This window comes from Varroa jacobsoni, unplaced genomic scaffold (assembly GCF_002532875.2).
Source record: "Varroa jacobsoni isolate VJ856 unplaced genomic scaffold, vjacob_1.0 scaffold_1348, whole genome shotgun sequence".
Lineage (NCBI taxonomy): Eukaryota > Metazoa > Arthropoda > Arachnida > Mesostigmata > Varroidae > Varroa > Varroa jacobsoni.
Genome location: NW_019214250.1, coordinates 15,114 through 41,223, shown reverse-complemented (window position 1 = coordinate 41,223; position 26,110 = coordinate 15,114). Strand labels below are relative to the sequence as shown.

The 26,110-nt window shown below is 39.7% G+C and overlaps 1 protein-coding gene across 1 annotated transcript in view; it reads right to left on the bottom strand.

Moving 5' to 3' along the window:
• Positions 1-25,890, bottom strand: part of LOC111269056 (uncharacterized) — a 77,244-nt gene extending 51,354 nt beyond the window's left edge. The window contains exons 1-5 of the mRNA XM_022848376.2: positions 25,863-25,890; positions 24,898-25,077; positions 23,439-23,607; positions 20,452-20,768; positions 1,015-1,220 (exon numbers count right to left, since the gene is read on the bottom strand). Of these exons, the coding sequence (XP_022704111.2) occupies positions 1,015-1,220; positions 20,452-20,768; positions 23,439-23,607; positions 24,898-25,077; positions 25,863-25,890 (900 nt within the window). The remainder of the gene's footprint in view (positions 1-1,014; positions 1,221-20,451; positions 20,769-23,438; positions 23,608-24,897; positions 25,078-25,862) is intronic.
• Between the last annotated feature and the right edge of the window lie 220 nt (positions 25,891-26,110).

Genomic DNA, 26,110 nt, shown 5'->3' with positions numbered 1-26,110 from the left:
AAACCTACTTTCTCCCTTTTATACATCGCATTTTAGGAAAATAGGCATATCATGCAAAGTTAAGGCTTATTGCAAGCTCTTAAGCTGTGCATCATTCCAAATCCCAAGCTGCGTAGGATCGAATCCAGAAAATAATTGATTGGAAGGGGAAATCGATTTCGGTTGTTAGTTATAAGATTCACTCAAAACCAATACCATCCGGGCGCCACGCGCATTCAAACCCTGTATCGCACCCAGGATTAAGTTTATCGATTGATTAAGCGTCAACTAGTTTCGAAGCTTGGAAAAAATGAGCTTGATTAAATATAACAGGTAATATAGATAAATTCAAGTTACCTTGCGTTCGCGGCCAAGAAAGGTAAACCGAACGACTGACTTGAGAGGGGCATGTTAACAAATGGACCGACTGTTTCGCAAGACGCCGATTAAAGTCATGATCGAATGCTAACTTCTATTTTTACGTTTAGAACACGAGCTCATTCCTCGGTTCATGTTAGTTGAAGAAGACGATCGGAGAGCACCCATGCATTATCACTCATAGACAGTCTTTGAGAACTACTAGACCACGTCACCGAGTAGAACGTAATAAGCGGAAAGCTCTGTTCTTTCAGAGCTATCACTTATTTTTAAGTACTTGAAAAATATTTATGTATATTTTAACTCACCGGACAAACACTTCAGGTAATCCCTAACGCATGTTCACTCTTTTATGTCTTTGCAGTTTCTAGCGTTTTCATAAATCTAATATATATGTATATATTTGAAACATTCGAAGAACATATCAGTCTTTTGATTATGTAAGGTTTTCTTGTATTCAGCCAAAAACGAGAACCGGTTTATGTTACGTTGTTACTTTGCTTAATAATAGACTAAATGTCATTTTTACCAAGCAGTACACTGCTTGCAGGTGAATACTCTAATTTTTAATCTGCGAATTTTTCTGCCGTCGCGAAAATTGCCAAAATGCTCACAGCATCTGCAACTACACTTGCACTCCATCTGGTGGAAACTCACCTGTAGACCCGGTGGGGCTGTAGAATGTCCTTGTGAAGCAAAGGTTGGTGAAGGAGAAACCCCAACGGCGCTGGGTTGAATCACACGTGAAGTGCTCTCGAGGATTTGAGCATATTTACCCTGAATATAGGTTCCGATCACTTTAGTCTCATGAATTGTGGTCGCGCCATGTGAAATCATCGTACCCCCAAGAACCGTCACTAGACCTGAAATGAGGACACCACGGGCAATTAAACGGTGATAAAGAATATCTAATCAGAGATTCTGAGAGGCATGTGTCGATAACCGATAACCACCGTTAGTTTGTCTAGGCAAACGTCTTGGCTGTTCGAGCCACCGCGCCGATATATATCTATGAGCGTAAACGGGGAAATTGTACAGTGTGTCATGGGAATAGTTATCATCAAGAAGCCCATGGTGAGTTGATGATATAAAGGGTCTTCGGTGTTTTAGCCAAACGACAGTCCCATAGAATCATATGAAATAAATTGAAAATAAAAAAGTAGTAAACTTATGCCAGATATTTGTAGCTTTTCCCGTAGTCATTTAATGTTCACTCTCATTGAATGTGTGAAAAATGTTAAAGCTATAAGCGAGCACATTTCAAGTTCACATAGAAAGAAAACACTTGTTCCGTTTCCATATGTATTTAACCTGTTTAAAATGTTGGGAAAAATGTACACTTTACGGGACTTACCATGATTGTTTCCCTGTGTGTATTACACACGTTGTTAGGGATAATATCAAATTCGAATCAAATGTACGGCAAACAGATGGAAAAAAAAAACTCAAAATACGTTCCACATGACTTTTAAGTGCAGCTGCGAGCGTCGGCGGAGTGAACTGTGCTCTAATCCTGGTCTACGTTCTCTGTGAGTACGGCTGTCTGAAGTACGTGCTACTGCCCGCTTAAAAGTAAATCGATATATTTATATTATAATAAAACTCTACATGGATTCATTTATTGGTTCTCGACCAGTTCTAGAACCGATTCATTTACTTACGGCAACGTTTATTCGGTACAAAGACACAATTCAATACTGTATCTTAATATAGAACTCTAGGTCATCAAGTTGATACACTAGAAGAATTAGAGAGGTATCTTACTAGGCCCTTTGACGTTATGTGCATGCAAACCTAGTTCGCCAACTAGGCCTTTAACTGACGCGCAGCGAATGTGATCGATAGCTCGTTTACAGTTGTTTCAGGAATCGCAGTTAAGTCATCGACGTCATTATCCGTTTATCAGCCAAACTTGAAGACACGTAACGTAGGTTATGAGGAATAGACGTACGACTAGCTTTGTACCGTGAGGGGCCCGCTATTTGAAGCAACTCAGGCAGTAGTAGTAGCATCAAGTGTAAAGCTCGCTATATTCTAATCCATCCGTTAGCTAGGGCCAACAGCCAACTCTTCGTTATAAAACGCAGTGAATCGTGTTAGAATTGACCTTTATTGCTGGCATTGTCGCATCATTTACTAAAGCTATTCCATCCTGTCCACTGTGATGAATCAAACGATAGAACATCCTCTACAGACACCAGCTCTGCATTGAACACCATGCATTGCTATACTTCCTCATAATGGGCAAAACAGGTGTATTGTATTTGATGAACATTCGTCATCGGTTCCCTTTATAGATGATTCCCGTATTGTAAAGCGGACTATCTAACCATGACACACACACACAAAGCTTGCATCATCCCGCTTGCGTTTATGAAAGGGACTACTACTTCTACGATGTGGTATGACAATGAAACATTACCTTTCACCAAATCGCCCATTGTCCGTGTTGAGGAAATCATACTTTTCCATGGGTTCCAAGATGAACAAAGCACAATTGTAGGGCATTTATTTGTTTTTTTTTTTTTAATTATTAACAACTATATTTATATATGTAGGTGAAAACAACGGGGGGTGAAGCCTAGTACCTCGACAAAGCGTCGGAGACATTTAGCTTTTACTTGGCAGATGAATTTACGCAGTCATATGCGCGTCATTCTTTACTTGTAAATAGCCTAACAAAGAATGACTATTACCCGAACGACTCGTGCAGCCTACGTACATGGAATATGTATAGTTTTTTTTCAACTTTACAATGAACGTACTATTGGACTGGCAAACATAGCACAAAAAAACTATTGAAAATTTTTTTTTTCTACATTATTTGATTACAGTTTCAATTGCAAAGATCGTATGAAAATCCAAGTCATTTTGATAAAACTTCTCAATTATGGCATCGAGCTCGATGGACTCGACTGATGCTAACTTATTTTTGTCAAAATAACAATCCGCATTTGCGGTGTAGCAGCTTAGTTATGACATGTGACCAGCCAATCTCGGTTCAGTTCCGCAGATAGGCTAGCTACAATACGAACTTCAGCGCGAGCGTGTTCATGTATAAGTACAGAAGCAGTCATCTATTACGATGCTTAATACTTATTTTATCGTAAGCTAGCAAAGAATTTACGGTCCATGTCGAATGCTGCGTCAAACGAAACAGCTTCTCGCTCTAGAAACGGCCTTCACGGAACTTCACCGCGGCGACACTATGTAGGCGCACCTTGGTCCTAATACAGGCGCGTTTCACTCTTGCACAGAAAAGTTTCATTGTTTCTATTTTCAGAAGTTTGCTAAATTTCGCTTAGCGATACCTTATTAGCGTCTATCGATGCCGCGTTAATTACTCAACTTTAGTTCGGGCATTTCTCGAGCCGATCTCACGAAGAGTGTTTGCTATTGTGAAAACTATCACCCTTGTATATCTTGTCAAAACCCAAAAAACAGCAATTACCGTAAAAACGCGCCACTTCATCCCCCAACACCACCTACAAATGACTATAAACACATGTCACAAGAACAAACCATGTGCAACAAGATGATTCCTGCCCTGCAGATTTACTTCAAGTCTATATGGGAATATATTAAAGTATATCACCTGGCATATTGCAACATAATCCCAATCATGCAGCGGATGCAAACGGCATGCATTTTTCGGCATGAAAATTATACATTACATAATTGCTGGACACGGTTAATGAGCTCAAAGGTTTGTGTGGCAGTAGTTACTTAATAATTATATCAGACTTAAATATATTTATGATATACAAAAGATGTTAATACGGAGCCCTCATCCCTTTGTCGCATGTCTATATGCATTACCGAGTTGACCTATGACCTAAAATTTCCATGTGACACTCCGACAAAAATCTTCAAGTCGAAGAAACACTCTTTTGCTACTTATTATTTAGACGAAAGCCGCGATCTGTCACACGGCCTGTGGAATCCTATCCAAATCAATCCACAAGTCCTACGATAAACTGCAACCGTCCTCGACAGCGCGCGGATCGAAACTCTCCAGTTTGAGACGCTGTACAAGCAGGCAGGGTATTCCTCGAACGAGATGCAGTACAGGCTTATCGATTTCCGAAATTAGCTAAAGCTATTCTATCGATTTTAGGGAGGCACCCCCCGGTTGGATCGAATCAGAATACGAATAACAACAAAAAAATGATAGAAAAGCAAAATGTTACCCCATTAGGGTTTGATTTCCATATTTTGTTTCTTCTTACAACAATAAGAACGACAACACCCCAACAATTCCTTGATGTCATTGTTACATCGATAATTCATTTCAAATATGGCCGAACAATGCTATATCCCTGCTTGGCTTTGTCAGGGCCATTGTGAGAAACATATATATATGCTCGCCGATGTTCAACATTGAGAGCCATCTTTTAAGTCTGCCCTGCTACCAGCTATTAGAGAAGGTTGTATAGGCGGTAGACGAAGTCAAGAAAGCCAGGTCATAGGAAGATAATGCGCCGGTCTTAAGCGCTGCTAAGAAGTTAAAAAATGGCTGGCTTTCGTATGACAGTATAGCGACACTTGAGGAATATATTATCCGTTTCACTCTGCCCTTGTACCATCGAGGCGTTCCGTATCTTTAAAATGAGCTAAAACATCAGCTCAACACGGCAGTAAAACGTATTAGTTATGACTTCTTCGCGGCAAGCAGAGGCTTGCCCTGGTTAACATTAAAATTGTATTGTTTTGACTTATTACGCAAAATACGTTACGTGAATACGGCAAAGAAAATACAACAACACTATCAACAACGAGAACGAAAGTACCAGAAGCCCAATAAAACGGTCCTAAAAACAGAGACTTGCTGAGATCCTAAGAGGAAGGCCAAACCTAAACCAATGGTATTGAACGAATCAGCTTGTTTTATTGACATTAACAATTGGGGCTAGAATTTCCACAGCACCTCAGTAATGTTAATGTGGTAAAAGGCAGAAATCAGCTACTTACTTATTTAAAAAGAATTATAATCTGTAGAAATTATAATGTTCTATCTTGTAAATGACTATTTTGCATTGCATATTTGTACCGTATTTTCAATAGCGAGTCGGCAAGTTTAGATGTATAGACGTGGTATTATTTCGATGGTTCGATATATTTAAAGATAATTAGATTTAGGGACACTAGCTTCTCAATAGACGCGTAAATAAATACAATATAAATACTTTATTACTAGCGAACCATGTGTCCCGTATCACCTGAACTGCTGCAAAGCACCTATATATTTTGCTTAAGGCTCCTATCTTAAGTGTCTATATTATAACATTTATTTCAATGGACCGCTGGGAATATTATCTTTTAGAAGTTCCGATCAGACACTTCTTAACGCACATACTGTTACACGGCATCGACAATTAATATAAGTTCTGCTAAAGTTTGCAAATAAATATATAAAATGAAATCAGAGACCGTGCATTCCGCAAACCAGCGAAAGTTTTTATGAGTTCTAACAGACGTTTCCGATCTAGAAGAGACATGCGAACAACGTTTGCGAAAGACTATCACGAGTCTTCATCATATGAAAGTACCACCTGCGACCCATCTGTAGGGCAGGAAAGCCTAGAAGCTTAAATGTCAATTGGCTTACTGCTGTTATCGCATAGTAGCCTTCACGTCCCGACATCGTCGTCGTCATCATCAAACGAAATACATGAATCTTTTTTCTGACGAAGTTAATACAGAAAGTTAAAATGAAACAATTAATGTAGTAGTTTTCATCGGGCAGGAAGTTTCGTCTAGTCGGGGATGCGAGGCATTTGCGACCTACAATCCGTTTTCTTGCGATTCTGCAACGAACGATCAGAAATAACTGGGCAGTGACAACAGCTGTCCGAAGATAGATCTTCTTTCCGAAGGGCACTCGTAGCCAAATAGAAGGCTAAAGTTAGTTAGGGTTAACAACACGATCAAGGAAATAGCTTCATCCAGCGCCAGTTTTGATCCAGGTTGAATATTTTCAATATGCCGTCAACGAATTACCGTAGATGTCGTACAATATTCAAGTTACCGGGTCGTGATTTTTTCGTACAACATTTCTGCTAGCGACTAAAACGCCTCTACTAGTAGGTATAATATATATTATATAATATATATTGCTTATAATAGCTTAGATAGTTATTTGTCAGTTTTATCCTCGAATACTCTTTGTGATGGTTGTATTACGACAGGCAAAGAAGCCTTTGTCTAAGCTATATCAATGCCAGTATGAGATCATATAGAGACAAAGTGTTACGCCATAGTTCAGAGTTATAGCACCTCGAACTTAACGACACAGTTGTAAAACATCGCTCACATTCGAGCTAAGAATCATAAAAGATGCCTTTCTAGTACGCACATACTATACACCTCGTATCATATAAAAGTGCACTGCCCTATGTACAATTTTCATTGCTAAACATCCATATATGATATTTATTTACAGTTGTGCAAGGCTTTCGCCTCAAAATCGTCTTTTTAATGGAAAACACCAGACTCGCTCGTAAATTCATGTTTTTTAATGATAACTGGCACACACTAGAAAATGTTCAGCACGTTGCCTCTGGCTTGCTGGATTGAAATGTCACTCTATTTTATAGCTATATATGGCTTTCATCGCATCGTAAAGATGTCAGACTCCTATATCGAGAACAATGGCGGGCAGGTCTGATGCCTTTAACCTGGAATAGGGTTCTTTGTGCCGCGTAGTAGATAATGCAATGCAACATCCCAGGATTAGGGTTTTAATAGAAACAATGCTTATTCAAACAGACACAATAGGAACTACGTACAGAAAAACCTGCTCAGACGTCCGCTCGATGGCAGAGCTGTCAACCTTGGCAACACCTGCATCGATGCAGTTCGTAGTTTCAATGCGTTGAGTAAGTGTAATCCTCAAAGAGGGAATCACCAAAGCGCACTCTCGTGTACACTCCCACTTTTGCCTCTTATATTTACCGCGAGATTTGCTTATGAGACTGGTTAGAGAGATCTTGCTTATCGAATAGGCCACTAACCATCACAACGTTTATTCAAACGATTGCTACAATTAGCAGATGAAGAACACTCCACCGCTACCGATGCAAACGCTGCATACTGTTTGGCAAAATAGAAGAATTTTCACAGAGAGAGCGGATGCGCGCACTTTCCGCTGATACGACTATCGCTGTAATTACTGCCAATGCTCACTTCGGTAACTTCACTTCAGTATTCACTCAACGTTCAGCTACGAAAGCTATGTTCGCGTTTCGATTCTTCGCCTTTCGGCTCGACTTAACAACGACGTCTGCGGTCTTCACTATTAACTGAGACGCCCTGGCACGCGCAGCTCTGCACACTGCCAAACGCTTTACTTGAGCCACTGTCGTTTCTCCGGACCTCCAGACAAAACCAGCGTGACCCGCGCCCCCGCTCCGATACCGCGATAGCATCGGTCTAAGTGGCAGTCGACTATGCCAGCCAGTCTAAGCCGAAAACCACTCGTCAGGTCAGATTCAAGCGCCACTGCTCAACTAACAACAAAAAACCAACCAAAAGGTCTTCAGACATCTGTCGTTGTGGCCCAGCGACCCCCAGTGGCGGTGGTGGAATCCCTGGATCGATTGCAGCTGCCGTGGTTACCGTTATTCTTTAGTTTCTCCCTCTTCTGCTCGTTCGTTGTAATTGCGTCTACGTCGTCTATAGTTCTAGGAAATGGAAACTGCCACTTTTTTCTTTTACCGTTACCACCTTAAACAGGGTGAAATGGTTTGACAACTGGTTTCACCGTTTGAGCCAGTGGTGGCGGGCGGTTCTGTAAGCAGCTGTCTCCGTAGAAGAAAAACGGAGCAGGAAGGCAAGCCCGCTGGGAACAGACCGTAGCTTTGTGGCAACGAAAAATTACCGCCGTTGAATGGAGCAAATAAGATGAAAGGGACCTTGCTGGGCTTGGGTGGCAAACAATGGGTAATGCGGCAGCAATGATCATGTTAATCTGGTGGGTCATTGATCAAGTTAGGAACAAGAAAAACTATGGGGGATAACCGTTTAGCAGAGGAATGTTTCGACTAACTACGTTCAACTCGTCTGGAATCATCGGAGGTTCCGTGCACAGTTTGGATTTATACGTAAGAAAAAATGACCCTGAGCTATGCATCGCCACGCACGCTGAATTTGTGGGGTTAATGTTCGGAAGTAACGTGACCAGTAAAAGCTGGCCTATTGTTTACGGATGTCTTGTTGCAGCCAAGCCATAACTATCACTATAGTGAAGTTCCGTTGATGACTAATGGGAGGTTCTTAGCGATCTTTTACATTGACATCCGGAAACGGAGTTGACAAAAAGAACGATTCAGTCCATGCATACCCCCCCCCCCCCTGTGTCGTCTGTTATTCTCTTTCGACTGTTTATAAGAGTAGGTTAAATGAAGAATAGTGCCGTTGTAGAAGGACGTGTGCCTAACGCTCGGCTTATTTGATGTTACCCCCGCGATTTATGCTCAGTCGTCGTTGTCCTTTCTGATAAGCCATCGTTGAAATAAATAATTCTAAATAAAGTAGACAACTCAAAAATGTTCCATTAGTCATTTCAGTTCCGCAATACTAAATCTTGTCTAGCGATTATGTCTCGAACAGGTCTGCCCATAAAGGGTACTTCTATGTTACGTCATGTTATCTATGGCCAGGATTGTATTGCCATAACGCTGGCGTAACGTAGTAATGCTCTTTTTTTTACGAAGTGTGCTATGTTATAAAAGACGTGATAGCGGGCTTTGTGCGTCAGCTCATAGGTGCGCGTCCATTGTGCCTTCAAAGACAGACCAAGCAACTAAATAAGTCAGGCAGTTCCTCATCTTGCCGTCTTCGGCAGTTGTCAGGATGCTGCTGCAACAGAATGGGCCATCGCTTGCTTCGTTGAAACACTAATTATTATAAATAAATGTATTTTTACAGTACTATTATTGAAGTTCGCATTCACCGTTTGAGAGACTCCTCATTATTATTCCTCGTTATTAACTCCTCGTTATTTTTACTAAAGGTCATTAGATACGCAATATGCCATAAGAAATTCGCAGAATACTACTAATTAGGTCTTGAAAACTGTAGCAAAACATTAATTATCGGTTCACGACTGTGAACCTCATTCACCATGCGAACGAGGTCCTTAAATTAGGATATGTAAATAATCGATGTATATATGCTACAAGCGCACAGCGCCATATCTCTATTGTGCAAGATAATTTTACCAAAACTAATCATTATTATCTGAAACCATTCTCCTGGCGTCAGCGACTATGTATTTAAGAACTCTGCTGACCACGGTTTTCTGTGCAAAAATACAATTTTGACGTCAATCACAACATAAAAAAAGCTATATATAGCTTTTATCTCAGTTCGGTCAATAGTTAGACGGCCAACAAAAAATAGTTTCTGCGGCCCACTTCTAGTACATAAATATATGACATACTCATTTGGTGATATACTAACAGGGCAAGCCTTAAGCTATTTCGCAGACGAAAATAGTATTATCCCAATATACTTATTCTATTATCTCAATACTTTTTACGCTCTAATGGAATATTAACTGGATCTTTTGCTGTCTTTCATTGTATAGCCAGGCGCCAATTGAATCTCTTCAAAGTCACACTATTTTGGTGAAACGATGGCCGGAATGTTATCGTTATGAAAAATACTAAGGACCTCAAAGGAGAAATTACATAGGCCATACCTATACTCCACGTTAGCTATGATGCCGTTAAACCTACCTAGACATGCACGGAAGTAAAATAACGAGTACCTCGCGCAATTTTTTATGTCTACATATGTCTCTTTATGTCTTATGTAATATATGTCAAGCCAAAAACTTCTATCAGAAGTTTTTGGCTTCAAGGAAAAATTCAAGGAAATAATTTGTACTCCATGAACTTACATCGTCAGGTCGATAATTGATTCATAGTCTTCTTAAGCGCATGATTCCGTTCTATTCGGTTTCACTTTCGTTCACTCCTGCGTGTAGGTTTTTTCTTCAGATCAACACAGGTCGTGTCAAACGTTTCAAGTGGTTGAAGAAGGTTGAAGACTGTGTTTTGTTTGGAAGCGTACGATTCCACGATGTCTAAATTGAACCCGTAAACTGGCAACACTATGTGGATACCTTATAACAAATGAACAAAGATGACGAATATTTTATAGTAACGCTTTTGTTGAAGCCAACTCATGTTTAATCCGATTTCACATAAATAATAAATCACTCAAGTACGGCTTTGAGCAATGGCTTAAACATAGGTTAGCTTGATTGGTTTGCTGATCCGGTCTAATAGATTGTCCAATCAACGGGCACCGAATCTTCTTCCGGTATATTCTTATTCACGCCTGGTGTCTAGCCATACCGTCGATGCTTGCTTGCTACAACATCCATGAATCATGGCTTTGTTTTTCGTTTGGATACTTCTTCGATACCATACGATGCTAATAAACTCAGTCACCCAAACTGTGCTAGTCGTCTATTCGTCTTTTTCATTTCTATTCATTCGTAATAAAAATAGCATTTCTATTTAGAGTCAGCCGCGGGTGGGCGTCATCGAGGGCGGCCCCGCTGTTACTTTGTTAGCGTCTTCATTGAAGCTGAGTTGCCCGCATCGCTTGAGCCAACAACTCCTTCAGGTAAACCAAACGGGACTCAAGAGCGATTCGTTGTTCTGTCCGGATTTTTCGCTTATTTTATGCCCTTCTTAGAACCCTCTAAACGAATATTGTTTAAAATTTGAAATGATGAAGATTAAGACGCGTCTGGTATTGGCAGTGCTAAGTGTCATAGGCACGTATCGTTGCTAAAATATTCCTTAGCATGCCATAATCTTCTTCAGCGCGACGAAAAGGCCGTGATGTCGGCCTGACATTGGCATGGTATATAGTATGACTCGATATAGTAAGGCTTCTGCTACATCAGGCCAGCATATCTTTTTTTTTTGTAACAAGCATTATTAATCGTTAGCCGGCTTAAGTCAAATCAGGCGATAGTTTTTAAATCGTTATTTAGGTTGACTGAAATTTTGCTTTTACTAAATTTTTTTTCTGACATTGAAACGAGTAATGGGTAATTATGAATTTCTCGGACTTACCACCTCCGGCAGTTATCAGCCTACCTCAACTTGCAACACAAATCGACACAAAAAAGACTGTCGATAGTATTTGGTAAATCTGAGGTAAGCTGCTCTTTCAGCTGTCTGCTCTTAAGATAGCGAGTGGAAAAACAGGCCACGTTATTAAAACGACATCAAGGGTGACAGTTTCTAAATTGCCTCGAGCTTCATCGCATGAAGGATGCGGTACAGAGACCTGCACCCACGATAATAACAGCTCTGTAACGCTTGATTTTCGGTATTTAGCTTCGAAGAACTCACCCTAGACAACAGAGTGATGTGTGGTAGCGGGTCCGACATTTTTCACTGCAGATTATGGTGTTCTACCCTCGAAAATTGAAAACATACTCACATGTGTCCCTGCTACTACTACGGTTCTCACTCGAACGCGTGCTCGAAGTTTCAGCGAATTCCATCGAATGCTCAGGCAAGTTTACGCATAACCTACGTAAGGCACTTTCCAACAGAACCATCCCTCATCGAGGGAGAAATTGCTTGGATAAACCTGACAATTTGCCGAAGTCTCAACATCAACAGCGACGCTAGACTCCCGGAATAAAATTTTCTATTTTTTTTCCTGTTTAAAATGCTGTGTGAAAGCGTTTATCTCGCTTTCGAAGAGTTATTGGCGGCGAAGTGATTTAGGTGGAAGGAAGCCTATTTACAGTTGGACAGCAAAAGAAAGTATAGCACGACGATAAATACTACGGCGATTATATTTAGGAAGACATCTTAAGTGGAAGCTCGCTTGTACCACGCAGACACAGATCTTTACGGAATTAGTGTCTCCGCTGAGGTCGTGGTCATTGGTCAAGTTATAGAATCATTGAAATAAAAATGCTAATCACTTCTCCCATCTGTATTTGGTACCGTACTTCGGCTAGAAAATCCACTTAAATTAGATACTTTATTTCTAAGAGATTGTCTTTTAGGACCCTAAATAACCTGTCGTACCCCTCTTTGGTTAATTGGCGTTACGTCAACATAAATCCGGTCAAGCTTCAATAGATTTTCCATTGCTAATCGATAGGCGATATATACAAGCAGATAAAGCCTTTTTGAGTGTTTTTTGGGGTAACAACGTAAAGGATCACTGCAAGCACTTTATCAAAGACCATCGATGAAATTAACGCGTGATCCAACGCGTACAGACATGACCATTTCAATCTGCAAACCCGATTAGGGGGAGCAACTAAACACTAGATTGGTACGCCCTTATAGAGATTCTCAAAGTCTTGACACAATTTTATATCAAACGCAGTCAGGCTATCGAGGTCACGATACGCACAACGCATATAGATTTTGTGTACGTAGGCTGTATGTTAGGTCTTCAAGGAACGCAAAGTCTACGACGCACCTTTGTAGCGAGCGGATCCTACCATAGGGATAGCCCAGAAATACGTATATTCAAAACAAAAAAAGTTTCAAACATCAAAATACATTCCAGCGACGAGTTTTTTTTTGGGTAACCAACAGCGAAAGGACAAGCGGGCAAGGTCCGGGCGAGCAAGCAAGGAAACTTCTGTTGTGCGCGACGTTAACACGACGTAAATCTACGTACATAGCGTGGGGCAGGAATAGACCTACAAGAGCGAATGATATGAGTACAAAATTAAGAAATAATATTTGGGGTTCGAAAAAGTACGCTTGAGAGTCAAGTCGAGTCATACTCAATGGGAAAATATTTTTTACACAAAAGCTGATTTTTTTTAAGCGTAGACTCATGTCATTACCCACTGTATAATTATTCTTAGCCCATCATGTATTTTAACCAGGAGAAGACGAGAAGGGCATATTGGAGAAGAAAAGGATTTGCTATTGAAAAAACCGAATAGGCAGGTCAAAGTGGCTCAGAAAAATTAGAAGATAGGGCAAAACGTTTATCAGTGAAAGACACGTCTTGTAGTGTTCGGAAAACTAGGATATAGAAAAACAAACAAGTATATAAACATAAAACGAGCCTTAGGTAACGTGAAATAATTATTTCAGGTTCGTATGGACTAGTGGTAAAAGCAGCCAGAAGAAGTGTCCTAAAGTTACTACGCTGATCTGGAAAAGACAGAAAAAGCATGTCGAAATCAATAGGGGCTTTAATAGTGTTGAAGCAGAAGAACACCCGCCCCGTTTGGAACCGATAGCCGATAAATTGGCACCGAGTAGCAAATACAAATGCTTAAGGATAGAATTAAACAGTCCAATAGCGGTCGCTGATTCTAATATACACCTAATTACGACCGAAATTGCTTTGATTAAGTACTACTTGAGACTTTGATAATAGACTGGTAGATGAACAATGTGATCATGCTGGTATAAGTACCTAATAGATTTCATCGAAACATTGCTAAACGAAACATGTATACAGCTCTCAGACCGGAAGAAGAACGGGTTCGATCAATAGAGCTAGCACTGGTCCGGAGAAGTGATTAATGTATCGAAATCTTACGTGCAGAAACGAAAAAGTGGCCGAATAACCACGAGCCTTTGGTGAGGCTTAGAAAGGAAAATTGAGCATAAACAGAATCCTTACGCGCCTATGCTCTATAACAAGATGCAGCGTCTCGAACGTATCTAAATGCTCTATGTCATTCGCTGTGGACCGATTTCCTATTCTATCAGACGGGCTTAATCTAATTTCCTGTAAATTGCTCAGACACTTTGAAAGGGAGGGCTTCCTGACGCGGGCGATAGCTGGGCAAGAGGCAACTGACTATACTATGTGCTGGATCAACGGCACAGGTGCATGATACGTAAGTGTTCAAAAAAAACATTACAGTACGGTACACGACGACAAGTACAGCAACAGGTTTCTCTTGGTATGGGTTAACGTTGATGACGAATATTTGCGTTTTTTTCTTTTTTTTTTTTTGTTTTTTGTTCACATTACAGCACGTAATAACCGATCCCCCCCCCCCCCTGAACTAGGGGCTTGATAAACCGAACGATAGATTATAAGAGGTTGTCTGTCATCACTTTTATCGTATTCAAGAGTTAAGTTTTACTTCCATTCTCGTTAAACATAACAAAAACGTTATGCTAGAAAATGAAATTTGATAAATTTTGACTAGATGCTTACCGGTCGAATAGGACGAGGCGAGAGTCCTAGAGGTTTATGCTTAAAGTAATTATGTTAGGGATCGATACTACTGTTTGTAATTTGAAATAACGCCATGTATACATTCATATGCAGGTTAACTGGAAAGAATAATCGGAAATAAGAAATCATGCTCACAGGTAAAGGGGGAATTTGGCCTGGTAATCCGATAACATGCTACTCCTTCCAACCGGCCTGTTGTACTAATAATAAAAATCCGGGCCCATACGAATGAGAACAAGAGAAAAGCAATTATCAATGGCAGAGGACGAAGTGCAGCTTCAACGAACGTCTGACGTCTGTGAGTACGCAGCGACCGAAGTGATCGGGCGAAACGTATTAAAACGACGTGCACGAACGAAAGATTGTGACGTACTGCAACGTGAAATGTTGAAAATTCAAGTGAAAAGAATAGACTCTAGAGACAGATGTATATGAATCGACGAGCTCAGATAGTAGGTAAAACCCATACTTTTGATAAGAAGGTCAGCGATCTATTTCACACAACGGTAAATTTGGTACACTTATACTGACAGCAGCAAACGTCGGGACGGTCTAGCCTCGTCGCAGCGTCCGACAGCCACTTTATTGTAACTAAATATAGCCGACTCGATTTGTAGAAAGGGCATTTGTCCTTTTCAGCTTCTAAGCAAGTGGCAGGATTCGAGGCTAAACTTGCTAGCTTGTTATAAACTAGGCCGTTGTTAACATGGCAGTATGGTTATCGCACGCTTAGGGCAATGACAGACAATCGTCGACTGCCGACGAAAGTCGTCCAGTACTATTTTCGTAAAAAACGTAATTGTAAGTCAGGTTTAGAGCTATTATTCAGGCGAGCTGAACAAAAGTTACTTCCAGAGCTTTTAAGAAATTAATAACTTAGGTAAAAAGAAAAAGCGTACAGAGTGGGCCGAGAAAGTCGAAAGAGAAACGCTTATTAAAATGATATCACACAGAGAAAGATGTTCAATGGCTTTGTGAATGTGCTATCTTGTTCCGCTTTAGGTTTGATCGCTCTTAAATGCCAATGTTTATAGGCAAAATAGACTGAAACAAGATGATGTTTCAATCATAACAATCGGACACATATATCAATCAAGAAGCAACGTAATGCAGACTGGTAAAAAGAATTACCACTGAAAATTAGCGGTGGCGGTAACTTACTTTAAGTAGTGTTGAACGTTACAACAACAATCTATTATTATGTGTACGGTAATATTGGTAACGAAGTAAGACTATTATGAATCGTTACGACGCACCCGTTAATAACGCATCCCGTTGTGAAGTTATACCTTACTTCACAGCGATGTAACTCGTGACTTATTTTATCACAGTTTTGCAAACGATTCACTGTCTTAAATTTTTTTCTGTATAATACTTGACAGGGGGCTTCATTCTTCTGCAACGACCTAACACAGACTACACGCCTATCTTGTAGCTACTAGCCTAACCTAAAATACTCAAATACATGGCCGCTGCATAATAAAAGGGCATTAACACTACACAGGAGTGCGGAACTAAACGTGATCCGAAAGCTCCAGGGGGTCGATATGCGCCACTAATCAGTGAATTGAATCGATGTGAATTGTTCTCACGAGACGTATTAACCCTCGTAAGCCCAGCGTTGTTTGACGATTCTACGTGAAAGCTTGACAATAACTGGCCACTTACTTTATTAGGTTCTGATGGCCATTGTGTCGATAAAAGGAGTTGATTCAGTCTCATTTAAGAGAAAAAGCAAAATCCATAGGAGGCAAAAACGACAAACGGATGGATTAATCAGTGGATCCACGTATGAAAAGTCGCACGTGTTATTGCAATTATTTTTGTAAATTTGAAGGCTGCTTTAAACGAGGTTCGAGTGTCTTATTCATTGAATTGTTAAGTTGATGAAGTATGGGACGTACCAATATACAATCCTTACGCCGATTTTCTTCAGTTCAATACAGTTCAGAGAAACGTATCAGAGAGACATTTGATGAACAGATCAGTGGCGAGCGGTATAACGCATATCGGTTGCTTTAGCATTCTCAGCACAAATAATAACTTCATAAAAGTTATACATTTTAGTATCGTTAAATATTCGAACTTGATTTAAACAATGTTTGACATTTTTTTTTTTTCTTTTTTTTTTGTAATCCTGTCTTTCAATGCTGGGCGTTTGCCCTAAGCATACTACGAAGGAGAGACTAATGACCATAAAGGTTTGCTATAAGGACATTTGGTTTGTATGCAAGCTTAACGAATACTATCTATCTGTCTACGGCTTGAGGTCATAAATCATTAGCGATTTAGACAATAGATCAACTTGTTTTTCGTGCTTTTCTTCTCTATTCAAGATGTCTCCTAGCGCTAAAACACATATTTCTGTAACTGCTAATCGGCCTGTGTCTCTGTCATCTCAAGGCAACGCCAAATAGTCTATTGCTCTCTCAGTTGTTTGCTTTCCATGTCTCCCTTTGACCGAAAATTACACAGACTATTCAGGGAATAATTGTTTTTAGTTCCTACGATTAAGTGTATGGTATGACAACCTTTAGAAAATTTAATAGAAAATTAGATTTAGTCAAAAAAATTATATAAGGTACATAGCAATTACAAGAAATTCTACGGCTGTTGCGCAAGCCTGAACTTCGTTTGTTTGTCAGCACAACTTCTTCAAACCATTCTTTTACATTTTTACTGTGGCTCTTAGGCAAGCTAATCAACGTAACAATTTACGAGAAAAACAGAACTTTGACGTATCCTTCAACAAGAACTTACTAGATACCCAAGCTGAGACCTTTGACGATCTTTTCTTCTTCTTTCAGAACTGATGGTTGTACTATAACGCTGTATTTAAATGGAGTCTGCGGTGTTTTTCTACAGATTTATAATAACCTTGAAGCTCGGCAAAAGAAGATGATGAAAATTCCATTTACTCTTTTTCCGTCTTAATATTCATTTGAAACGCCATCATGATTATGCTCATCTACCTGCTTATATCTTACGAAAATGCCTACGACAGGCCCAAATGCAGGTCTCACTACGATCGCAATGAGTCATTGCACAACTTCAGCACGAAACAAACATAGAAGTTTAAATGAAGTTGCAGGCACACTCGTATGTGAAATAAGGCACTAATCGCAAGGAGAAGGTAGCTTTTGCTATAAAATATGAAAATTTTACGGAACACAGAGGGAATTCGTCACAGAAAACTTGCACAGAAATACTATATTTTCATGTTATCGCAACGCTTAACGCATTATATATATATATATATATATATATATATATATATATATACCAGTCTCGTATGTGAAGTAAATTAAATTCCCTGTTGCACGCACCGTGTCCTTCTCGAAATTCATATCTACATAAAAGAATGATATGCCACCTTCCTTTTCTTGCTGCATTTCACCAATGGTATCTTCGAGGTAAATGGCGCGCTTTAACGCTGTTTCGAAATGTTCTTGAGCGCCTGAGCGCACTTAATAGGCGGCTGGTACTGCTGGTATATTTCGTATGGTGTTTGTTTTTACTGGTGCTTGAAATTCAGTTCCATCTATGATTTGCGAAATTTTAACGAATGGTGGATGGCAGGCTTACAACTGATCCTTCGCGTCGTTCAGTATTTTGTACAGTTAGTTAAATAAAACCTAGAATTCCAATAAACAAGTAAGCTATCTGCGCCATGTTGACTAAGAGGGTAGGGACGTATCACAAAGCTGGATCGAACAAGAGTAATTAAACTCAACTTAAAAGCGGTAAATAATGATGCTAAGCCGTCTCCCATGCAGGATTTCGGTCAAAAGAAGCAAAGGCCTTTCTTGTTCCTCTACAACGAAAGGTGACCTAAAAGGGTCGGGAGATGATAGTTTCCACAGACAGATTAAGGAATTTTAAAAGATAGTTGTGCATATTGTACTAAAGGTGGCAGGCTTGCGAAGGAACTCCCAACGACAAGAGGAGTACTACTCATAGCGAGAATAGCCAGGCCGCCAGAGGACCAACCCAAAGAGAGGCACTAGCGTCCACAATATAATCCGTAGTATTAAGTAAGTGAAGAGCCAGCCTGTTAGAAAGACAGTTGAAAGAAAACAGATTTCTTCGCGCTCTCAAAATTAAAAAAAAAATCGAAAATTAACTAACAGGAAGGCAGAGTGGTAATGCGAAAAACCAAGTTTCCCCCGTGATAAGTGTTATAAGAATAACGTGTCATTTATTTTGTGAAGCCTTCATAAAAACAAGATTACCGAGAGCCTCCACAAGGAAAAAGTTACCTGTTTCTGTAATTTACCGCGAATCCGGCAAGTTTTTTTTTGTTTTCCTGTAAAAATGAACATTAACAAAGCGTTGCTACCTCCACAATGACAGTATGTGATGCAACAGGTGATACTGACGGAAGTGTAGGAAGCTTTGGCAGCCTTTTCGACATGAGAGGTGTACAGATGTTTTGCATGTTTTTTTTAAATGTTCTAGATGAGTTATATACAAGTTGCCAGACAGCAGAGAAAGACTACTTGGTAATTTGAGCGAATCACCGGACGAAGGCCAGAGAGCAATCATCCAGACAGGCTTATCGGAACTGTACGTGAGGGATGATTACGACCAGACAAAGAAGTTGTTAATGCTATGGCCCACTCATCACAAAACAGTCGATTTTATTATATAGGTTTACTATAAAGAACTATGAACACCACATGCATTCACACGTGTCATATACATCGACACCATAGCGCCCTAATAAAAGCTGTGCGCGTACCGGGTGTCCAGGAATAAATAATAACTAACTAAAGCGCGATGAGCTAGGCTTCCCACTGCAGAAGGCCCATTTCAATACAGCCACATTTCGATGCTCTTCTTACCTATATTTACGGTACTGACTAAGCAACCGACTTTTCGAACCCAGTACATAGTACTGCTATATTGTCATATCAATAGAGAGCCTTTGTTTTTAGTTTAGTAGCCTTTTTTTTTGAGTTTAGTATTTTTTGGGCTATCCTTTAATTTATTGATAGCTGTTATCTAGATTTTGTTGATTTCTAATAATAATTTAACAGTGTGTAGATACTGTTCAACAACAAAAGTTATTTCTCCCCGTAACGACAGGTTCTATCTTAGCAGCTTGGCAATATTCATGGCTTACTAATTTATCTCCGAACTAGAAAAACCTTATAAAACTAACACTTTTCGTCGCAGTCCATTGGAACATAGGAGATGCTTATTAGTGTTTCAACCTATACTTTTGATAACACGTCCTTAGGAAGCTGGTCCATCGTAACACGGAACAAAACGTGTTTGCGCCCGGCGTCTTCCCGGTTGTGTTCCGACATAGACTATCCCACGTGTCTAAAAGTTCAATAGGTAAACACGTTACCGCTGCACCATCTAACTAGTAACTAGTAGGTAACTAGCAACCTGCGTGATTAGTCCGAGATCATACAAAGCTTGGCAACGTTCCACGCACGAAAAATCACACTGCAGTTACTATAGCTTCATTTCAATGGGATGCCGTATACAAGCTACTTCCGGAATTCAGAGGTATTTCATTCTGATTTTACAGAACTCGAATGATTCAAAAAGCCTGATTCGTTTAGAACTTGTCAATAAAATTCACGTTAACGTCTTTTTACCGTAGGCTAATCTATTCTGAGCCTTAATAGGATGCTTTACTATGGGTTGAATACGGACAATCTGTATAACATAGGCTTAATGTATGCCGGCTTTTAATTGATAAAGCTACGACCCATAGTTTCGATGGACGTCCTGCGAGGGTCGAATACATATACTACGAGTCATAAACAAACAGTTCTACATAGGACTACAGTGCATACAAAATATTAAGGAAAGACTAATAATAACCGTGTTTGTCGAGTTCGTCTGTTTGAATGTAAGGGACATTACCGGTTGGGTATAGCGCAGAAGAGGCGGTTGTTTCAACAATACGAGTAACTGGGACGTTACTTTGTGAGATTTTCGCGTCCTTCGGGGTCGCTCCTTTAAGAGTGGGTTTTGTAACGAGGGTTGTCTTAGGAGGCGTTTTTGTCGTCGGCTTTAGGGTGGTGGCTTTTGTCGTAGGCTTAGGGGTAGTCGGTTTAGGGGTGGTTGTCTTCGGGGTAGTGGCCTTAGGGGTAGTTGGTGCACTCGTTGTCTTCACAGGGAAGATTGCCGCAGTCGACGAGGTCTTTTTACTCACCGGGGGAACCGTGGGCGCCGCGGAACTGAAAAGAAAAAGGATTCCGAGAAGAAACAGGATCCCTCTTATGAGTCAAAGATAATAATAGTGATCTGGCCTTCGGTCGCATTAGGGTATTTAGTTGAATGGAATTCATTTTCATGTATACATTACAAATCGATAGATCAGGTTTATGGGTAGTAGGTCTTGCTTTACTTTTCAGTTTGCAGATTTGTTGGTTTATCTGCCGGTGACGGCAATATAATTATATTTTGACTTTTGTAGATCTAGGATGTCTAGATTCTTAACTAAAAGCTTTTGTCGAATAAAAAGGTGTCCCCAGTGGACTAACATCGTCTCAGAATACGCAGAGTCCCTTCTATACAACCGCTTTTTGGTCTTCGTTATCGTAAGTATTTTCAATATATTGCAACAAAGTGCAGTGTAATGGATATCAAAGTAATAAGTAAACGCACGACACGGACTGATATAATTAGTCTTAGAAAGGTAACCTGATGAAGCCGTATTGACAATAACATGTGGTATAAATTAAAAAATTGGCTTGTGTGCATATAAAAAATCACATTAGAGCGCCTAAATGCCCGTCTAGACACATCATGATCCCTTGAGAAAAGTGAGACATCTATCGGCAGATTACTGGAGAGAGCAGAAGCCCAAAACTCCGTTTTAAGTAAATAAATCTACGTTTGTCGAGTTTTAATCCTACTAGGAGGACTTAATTAGTGGTAGAATTCGGCCTTTATCAAAACCTATTGGCCTTCCACATTTAAGATATGGGTAGCTATAAGGAAAACAAAATCGATCCATGTTTTACTAAACACATCATACCTAAAAAATATATATATTACTCTCTATAAAAGCCATAGCACATGGCGGCCCGCCGGAAATTGACCAACAACTAAAGGATCTACAGTTAAAAAAATATTATACTGATATTTTTTTGCAACAGATGTCCTCGTAAAAATATCGGTGGGAATACCTCTTTCATACAGAAAACGAATATTGTTTATTTAATTACTTATTGAGACCGGCCGAGAATTACGTTTCACTGGCAGCTTCTTCTGGTTTTTTTCAAGCTCTTAGAGGAATATAACCTGTATGAGTAATGCCTGTGTCTTGTAACTAAAAACTACTATTGTAAAACCTATCCAAAACCCAACCTTAAAACGTGTCAGCTTGTCACGTCGGATGTGCAACGTACGTTGGGCAACAGTATGGTTTTCAGGTATAACCTAACGTGCGTTCGAAAAATCTATGTGTGTCGAGGTAAAAACCATTCACTAACCCTGGATGGGTGTGCACTTATTGTATTGGAATTGTTTAAAATTAAAATTTTACCATCAGTTATAGAGCTTCTTGATCATTGAAATTGTTCGCAAACTACCAATCTCATTTGGCAACGTGCATAGGGCGTGGTACAAAAAAAAACTTTTGCTACGATCTTCTTTTAGATGATAACGATAGTCCCATAAATCCTCATTGTACAAAAATAACATTATCAAACCTTATGTTACTAATGGATAAAGGTACTGTTGGTTAATTATATGATCATAGTAAGGGTAAAAAAAAAGTTCTATCAAACGTAATCCGTTAGAGTAAATTACGGAAGGTCTATCTGTTGTGGGCTTTTTTCAATTTGGAACGGCCTTTTATATGAGACTATACATTTTTAAAAAGATTTTTTTTCAAAACTTTGTTTGAAGCTACAATTAGAATCTTGGTTGAATTTTGACCAATAGTCCTGGAACATCAGAAATGTTATCGATCAACAATAAATACTCTAAGCACAAATTCTACGAATTATCTACAAGGTTTTTTGGGTCACCAGAATCTGACGCATGTATTAAAGCACATATAAGAAACCGAGAACGGACCCTAAGCTTAATTCTTCTTAACTTTTCTTGCTGCACTTATTCACATAGTAGGGGGTACGGAGGCGCAATAGGATCCCTTCTCGGAACTCTTGCCGGCTACAGCGATAAGGCTACCTTGATAGGCATGATCAAAAAGCAGGTTCATATGCCCCACAACTGACAGCGCTGGCAGCTCTACCCCAAAATAATCCAAAAAGGCTAGCCAGTCTTTATTCAAGTTGGTATAGAGTGAGCGTGTGTAGGTTCGAAACTACTATCGAACGGATGAAGACAACATGGGTCCGACGGTTGTTCGTTTAGAATTGTAGCAACACAGGGGGTTATTTTGGTCATAGTGATAGACGATAAAAAAGTAGATAAATTCGTTTCGTTAATAAAACTAACCGAATTGTGTTTAAAGTATAGCACTCTCATTTAGATTTACCTGTTAAACATTAAACCACTGCAACATAATGTAGGAGATATTCAAGTTTACTGTTCCTGTACTATTGAAACAGATGTATCGTGTTGAAATTCCAACAATAATTCATCTATATAATGTTAGATTATATTCAGACCAGTCAATAAAGTGCGAGCTTTTCACGGTGTCTTTCGTATAAGAAATGTTGACAGCTTTTCCGACTAACGAAAGCAGAAACAGTACTAAGGATCATATGGTCAACTAAAAATAATTGCATAATATAAAAAACTTCAATAGTTCTATAGAGGTTATGATAGTCCATTCAAATGGTCAGGCTCCAGTTCTTATTAGATGTCAAGCACTTGTCGATTCATATATATATATATATATATATATCAATTTTATTAATTCTTTGTCTTACCTGACGGTACCGTCGACATCATCGGGTTCGATCTCAAAGCCGAATACTTTGTTTGCCTGCGAAAGGTCTTGGAAGTCCTGTGTCTTGTCAAGTGAGGAGTCTTTTGGTGTGCCTGGCTTAAGTACTGTCGATTCTGGACTAATCTGTATCTGCGCCGTCTTTGTAGGAGCTGTAATGGCGTAGGCGACAAGAAAAAAGGTTAGCACCCCATCACTATTTCAACTACTGGGACATGGAGAGCATATAAGATATCGAAGGATACATGCGTAATTGAATTTGAACAATACCTATGAGTAACAAGATGATTAAAGCTAGCATGACTATATAACATGATTATTATTCATTTGTGTTACACGGCCTTTTACGGCCTTCACTTACTAGGCAGACGAAGGCTTAAGGTCAAACAAATTATGCACTCAACGTGCAGTGTTGTTTATTCTGAATTTCTGAGCGAATCTAAATTCAGTGGATGATAGACTCGATGGTTCGACTACAGAGAAACTTGCTAACTGCAAAAAAAGTTTCCTTTAAGGACAACGCTTGCCTATATAGCAATTCAATCACATACTTTAGTCCCTGCCGCTGCGAACGATCGATTTTCCTTTCAGAACTAGACTAGCAAATCGCGAAAAAAAGGTATTTGAAATTTATGTCAAGCTTTACGTAGCAAAATTTGCTCAACGTTGATAAGTAATGAACAAAAATAAGGGAGTTAAGTACATTTTTCTATTAAGCAAAAATTGATGAGCACTTTGTTCTCTTTTACGTGCAAACGAAAAAAAAATACTATGAAGCACTCGTTGAAGAATATGATAACCCTACAAGATAAAAGGCCTCTAGGTGTCTGGACTCGGCATAGCCGTTAAGTGCTCCATCATATGGCTGGCTGTCAACAGCAAGGCAGGCGTATGTATGTATGCTCGAACTCGCGATGTATCCCTAAAATTATTAGGCAAATACATCAGCTAACAAGTTATCACAAGCATAAAATAGTCTACTCATAACAACCTCAACGATACGCATACGTAAGCAAAGGGCAAAGGGCAACGGGACTATGGGACGACGTTTCATCCTACGAGAAACGTATTTTGAAAGAGATATGCAACTAAAACAGGGCTGTGGTATTTTCTCTATGGGCGTATGCGCTATTAAACTCACTGTCATTACTCAGTGGCAAAACCCGCTAGAGGGCACTGGGTTAATAATGTCATAGTAGGTCTTATAATTTGCAAGCGCAAATTCTTATTCATGTCGCCGGTAAAAATGGGCAAACGTCATTCACCTATGGCCTATTTGCGTATAATTTACATAGACATTATTATAAATTACACAGTATATTATAGATTGAACTTTCCCTTTGCGTTCGAATCGACCGAAAATGGATCGCACCGTTGGACAACAAGACCGATAACTACACATATATTAGAAATAACATTAACTGAATGCTCTGTTCTTTTACCTATCGGCTCGTTCGGCTGATTCTGTTGAGGCGTCTCAGACGACGGAGTGAAAACAATTACGGTCCCATCGACAGTTGTCCGGAAGTTCAGGAAACCTCGTACAGTTACCGTTGGAAGATCAGACAATGATGGCTGAATTAGAGCCTGAGGTCGGGGCAGAGGAGCTGCGGCTTCGCTGCCTGAAACGTTCAGACACACGCATGATCGTACATGATATGAGTACCACTATATGCTGTCGTCTGCATATATTCAAATCTGCACAATTTGCAAATAAACATATTATTGTACATCATTGGATGTAAGTGAACTTACATAGAATGGCTGGGTGAATTAGTAAAAGAAAACTAATGATACAGACGTCTGTTAAAGGCTCAATTACTTGCTATAGTCACCGAAATTTTAGCTCAACGTGTGATTTTTTTAATTTATTGACGAATAAGTGGCTTTCTAAAATGCATAGAGGCACAATTGAGTTCAATTAGCTCGGAAGTTGGCTTTCAACAGACAATGATTTGCACATCTCTTTATGGCTATCTATATTATTGAAAAATCACTTTTTTTTTAGGTAGTCGACCCCCTATGTTTTACGGGGTTATATGTTTATGGCAGCAAAAGGAAGGTTCAAATGGTCACGAAGTATAGGTGGCTGCAAGCTTGATCTATGAGTCACGAACTCGCGAGTTAAATATCCGTATTTGCCAACATCCAGTTAGCATGAGTCCAGCTGGATAATATTAATCGTTTTCTCATGTTTAAGGCTCGACACAAGTGGGGTAATGTCAGGTTTTAAAGCCGTTTGCAAATATGTTCCCTTGAATCGAAGTTAATTGAACTTCTTCATAACGCTGTCATCGATTCGCTTTCAGCCCTGGAGTCTCAGTAAGCGGGGTAGATTTCTTAAAAATAAATCTTCTTGTTGATGGTTTACCCCATTACCTAACAATTCCTGCTGCAATAAGCGAACCTTGGAGCGTCTTCTTTTTTTTTGTCATCGCGACGCACCCTCGGATAGATCAGGACAGATTCAACGGCCATTGTTATATGTATCCTTGATTCAGAAATATGATCCGCTTATATGCCATCGGCACGCATGTGGTCTATATATATATATGTCGCATCGTGTGACAATTTCCAAATGGGTCCCGTGTCGAAACGGTCGATTTTTTTTAATCACGACCAGCCGGGTAGGTAGCAATGCAATAAATGATTACC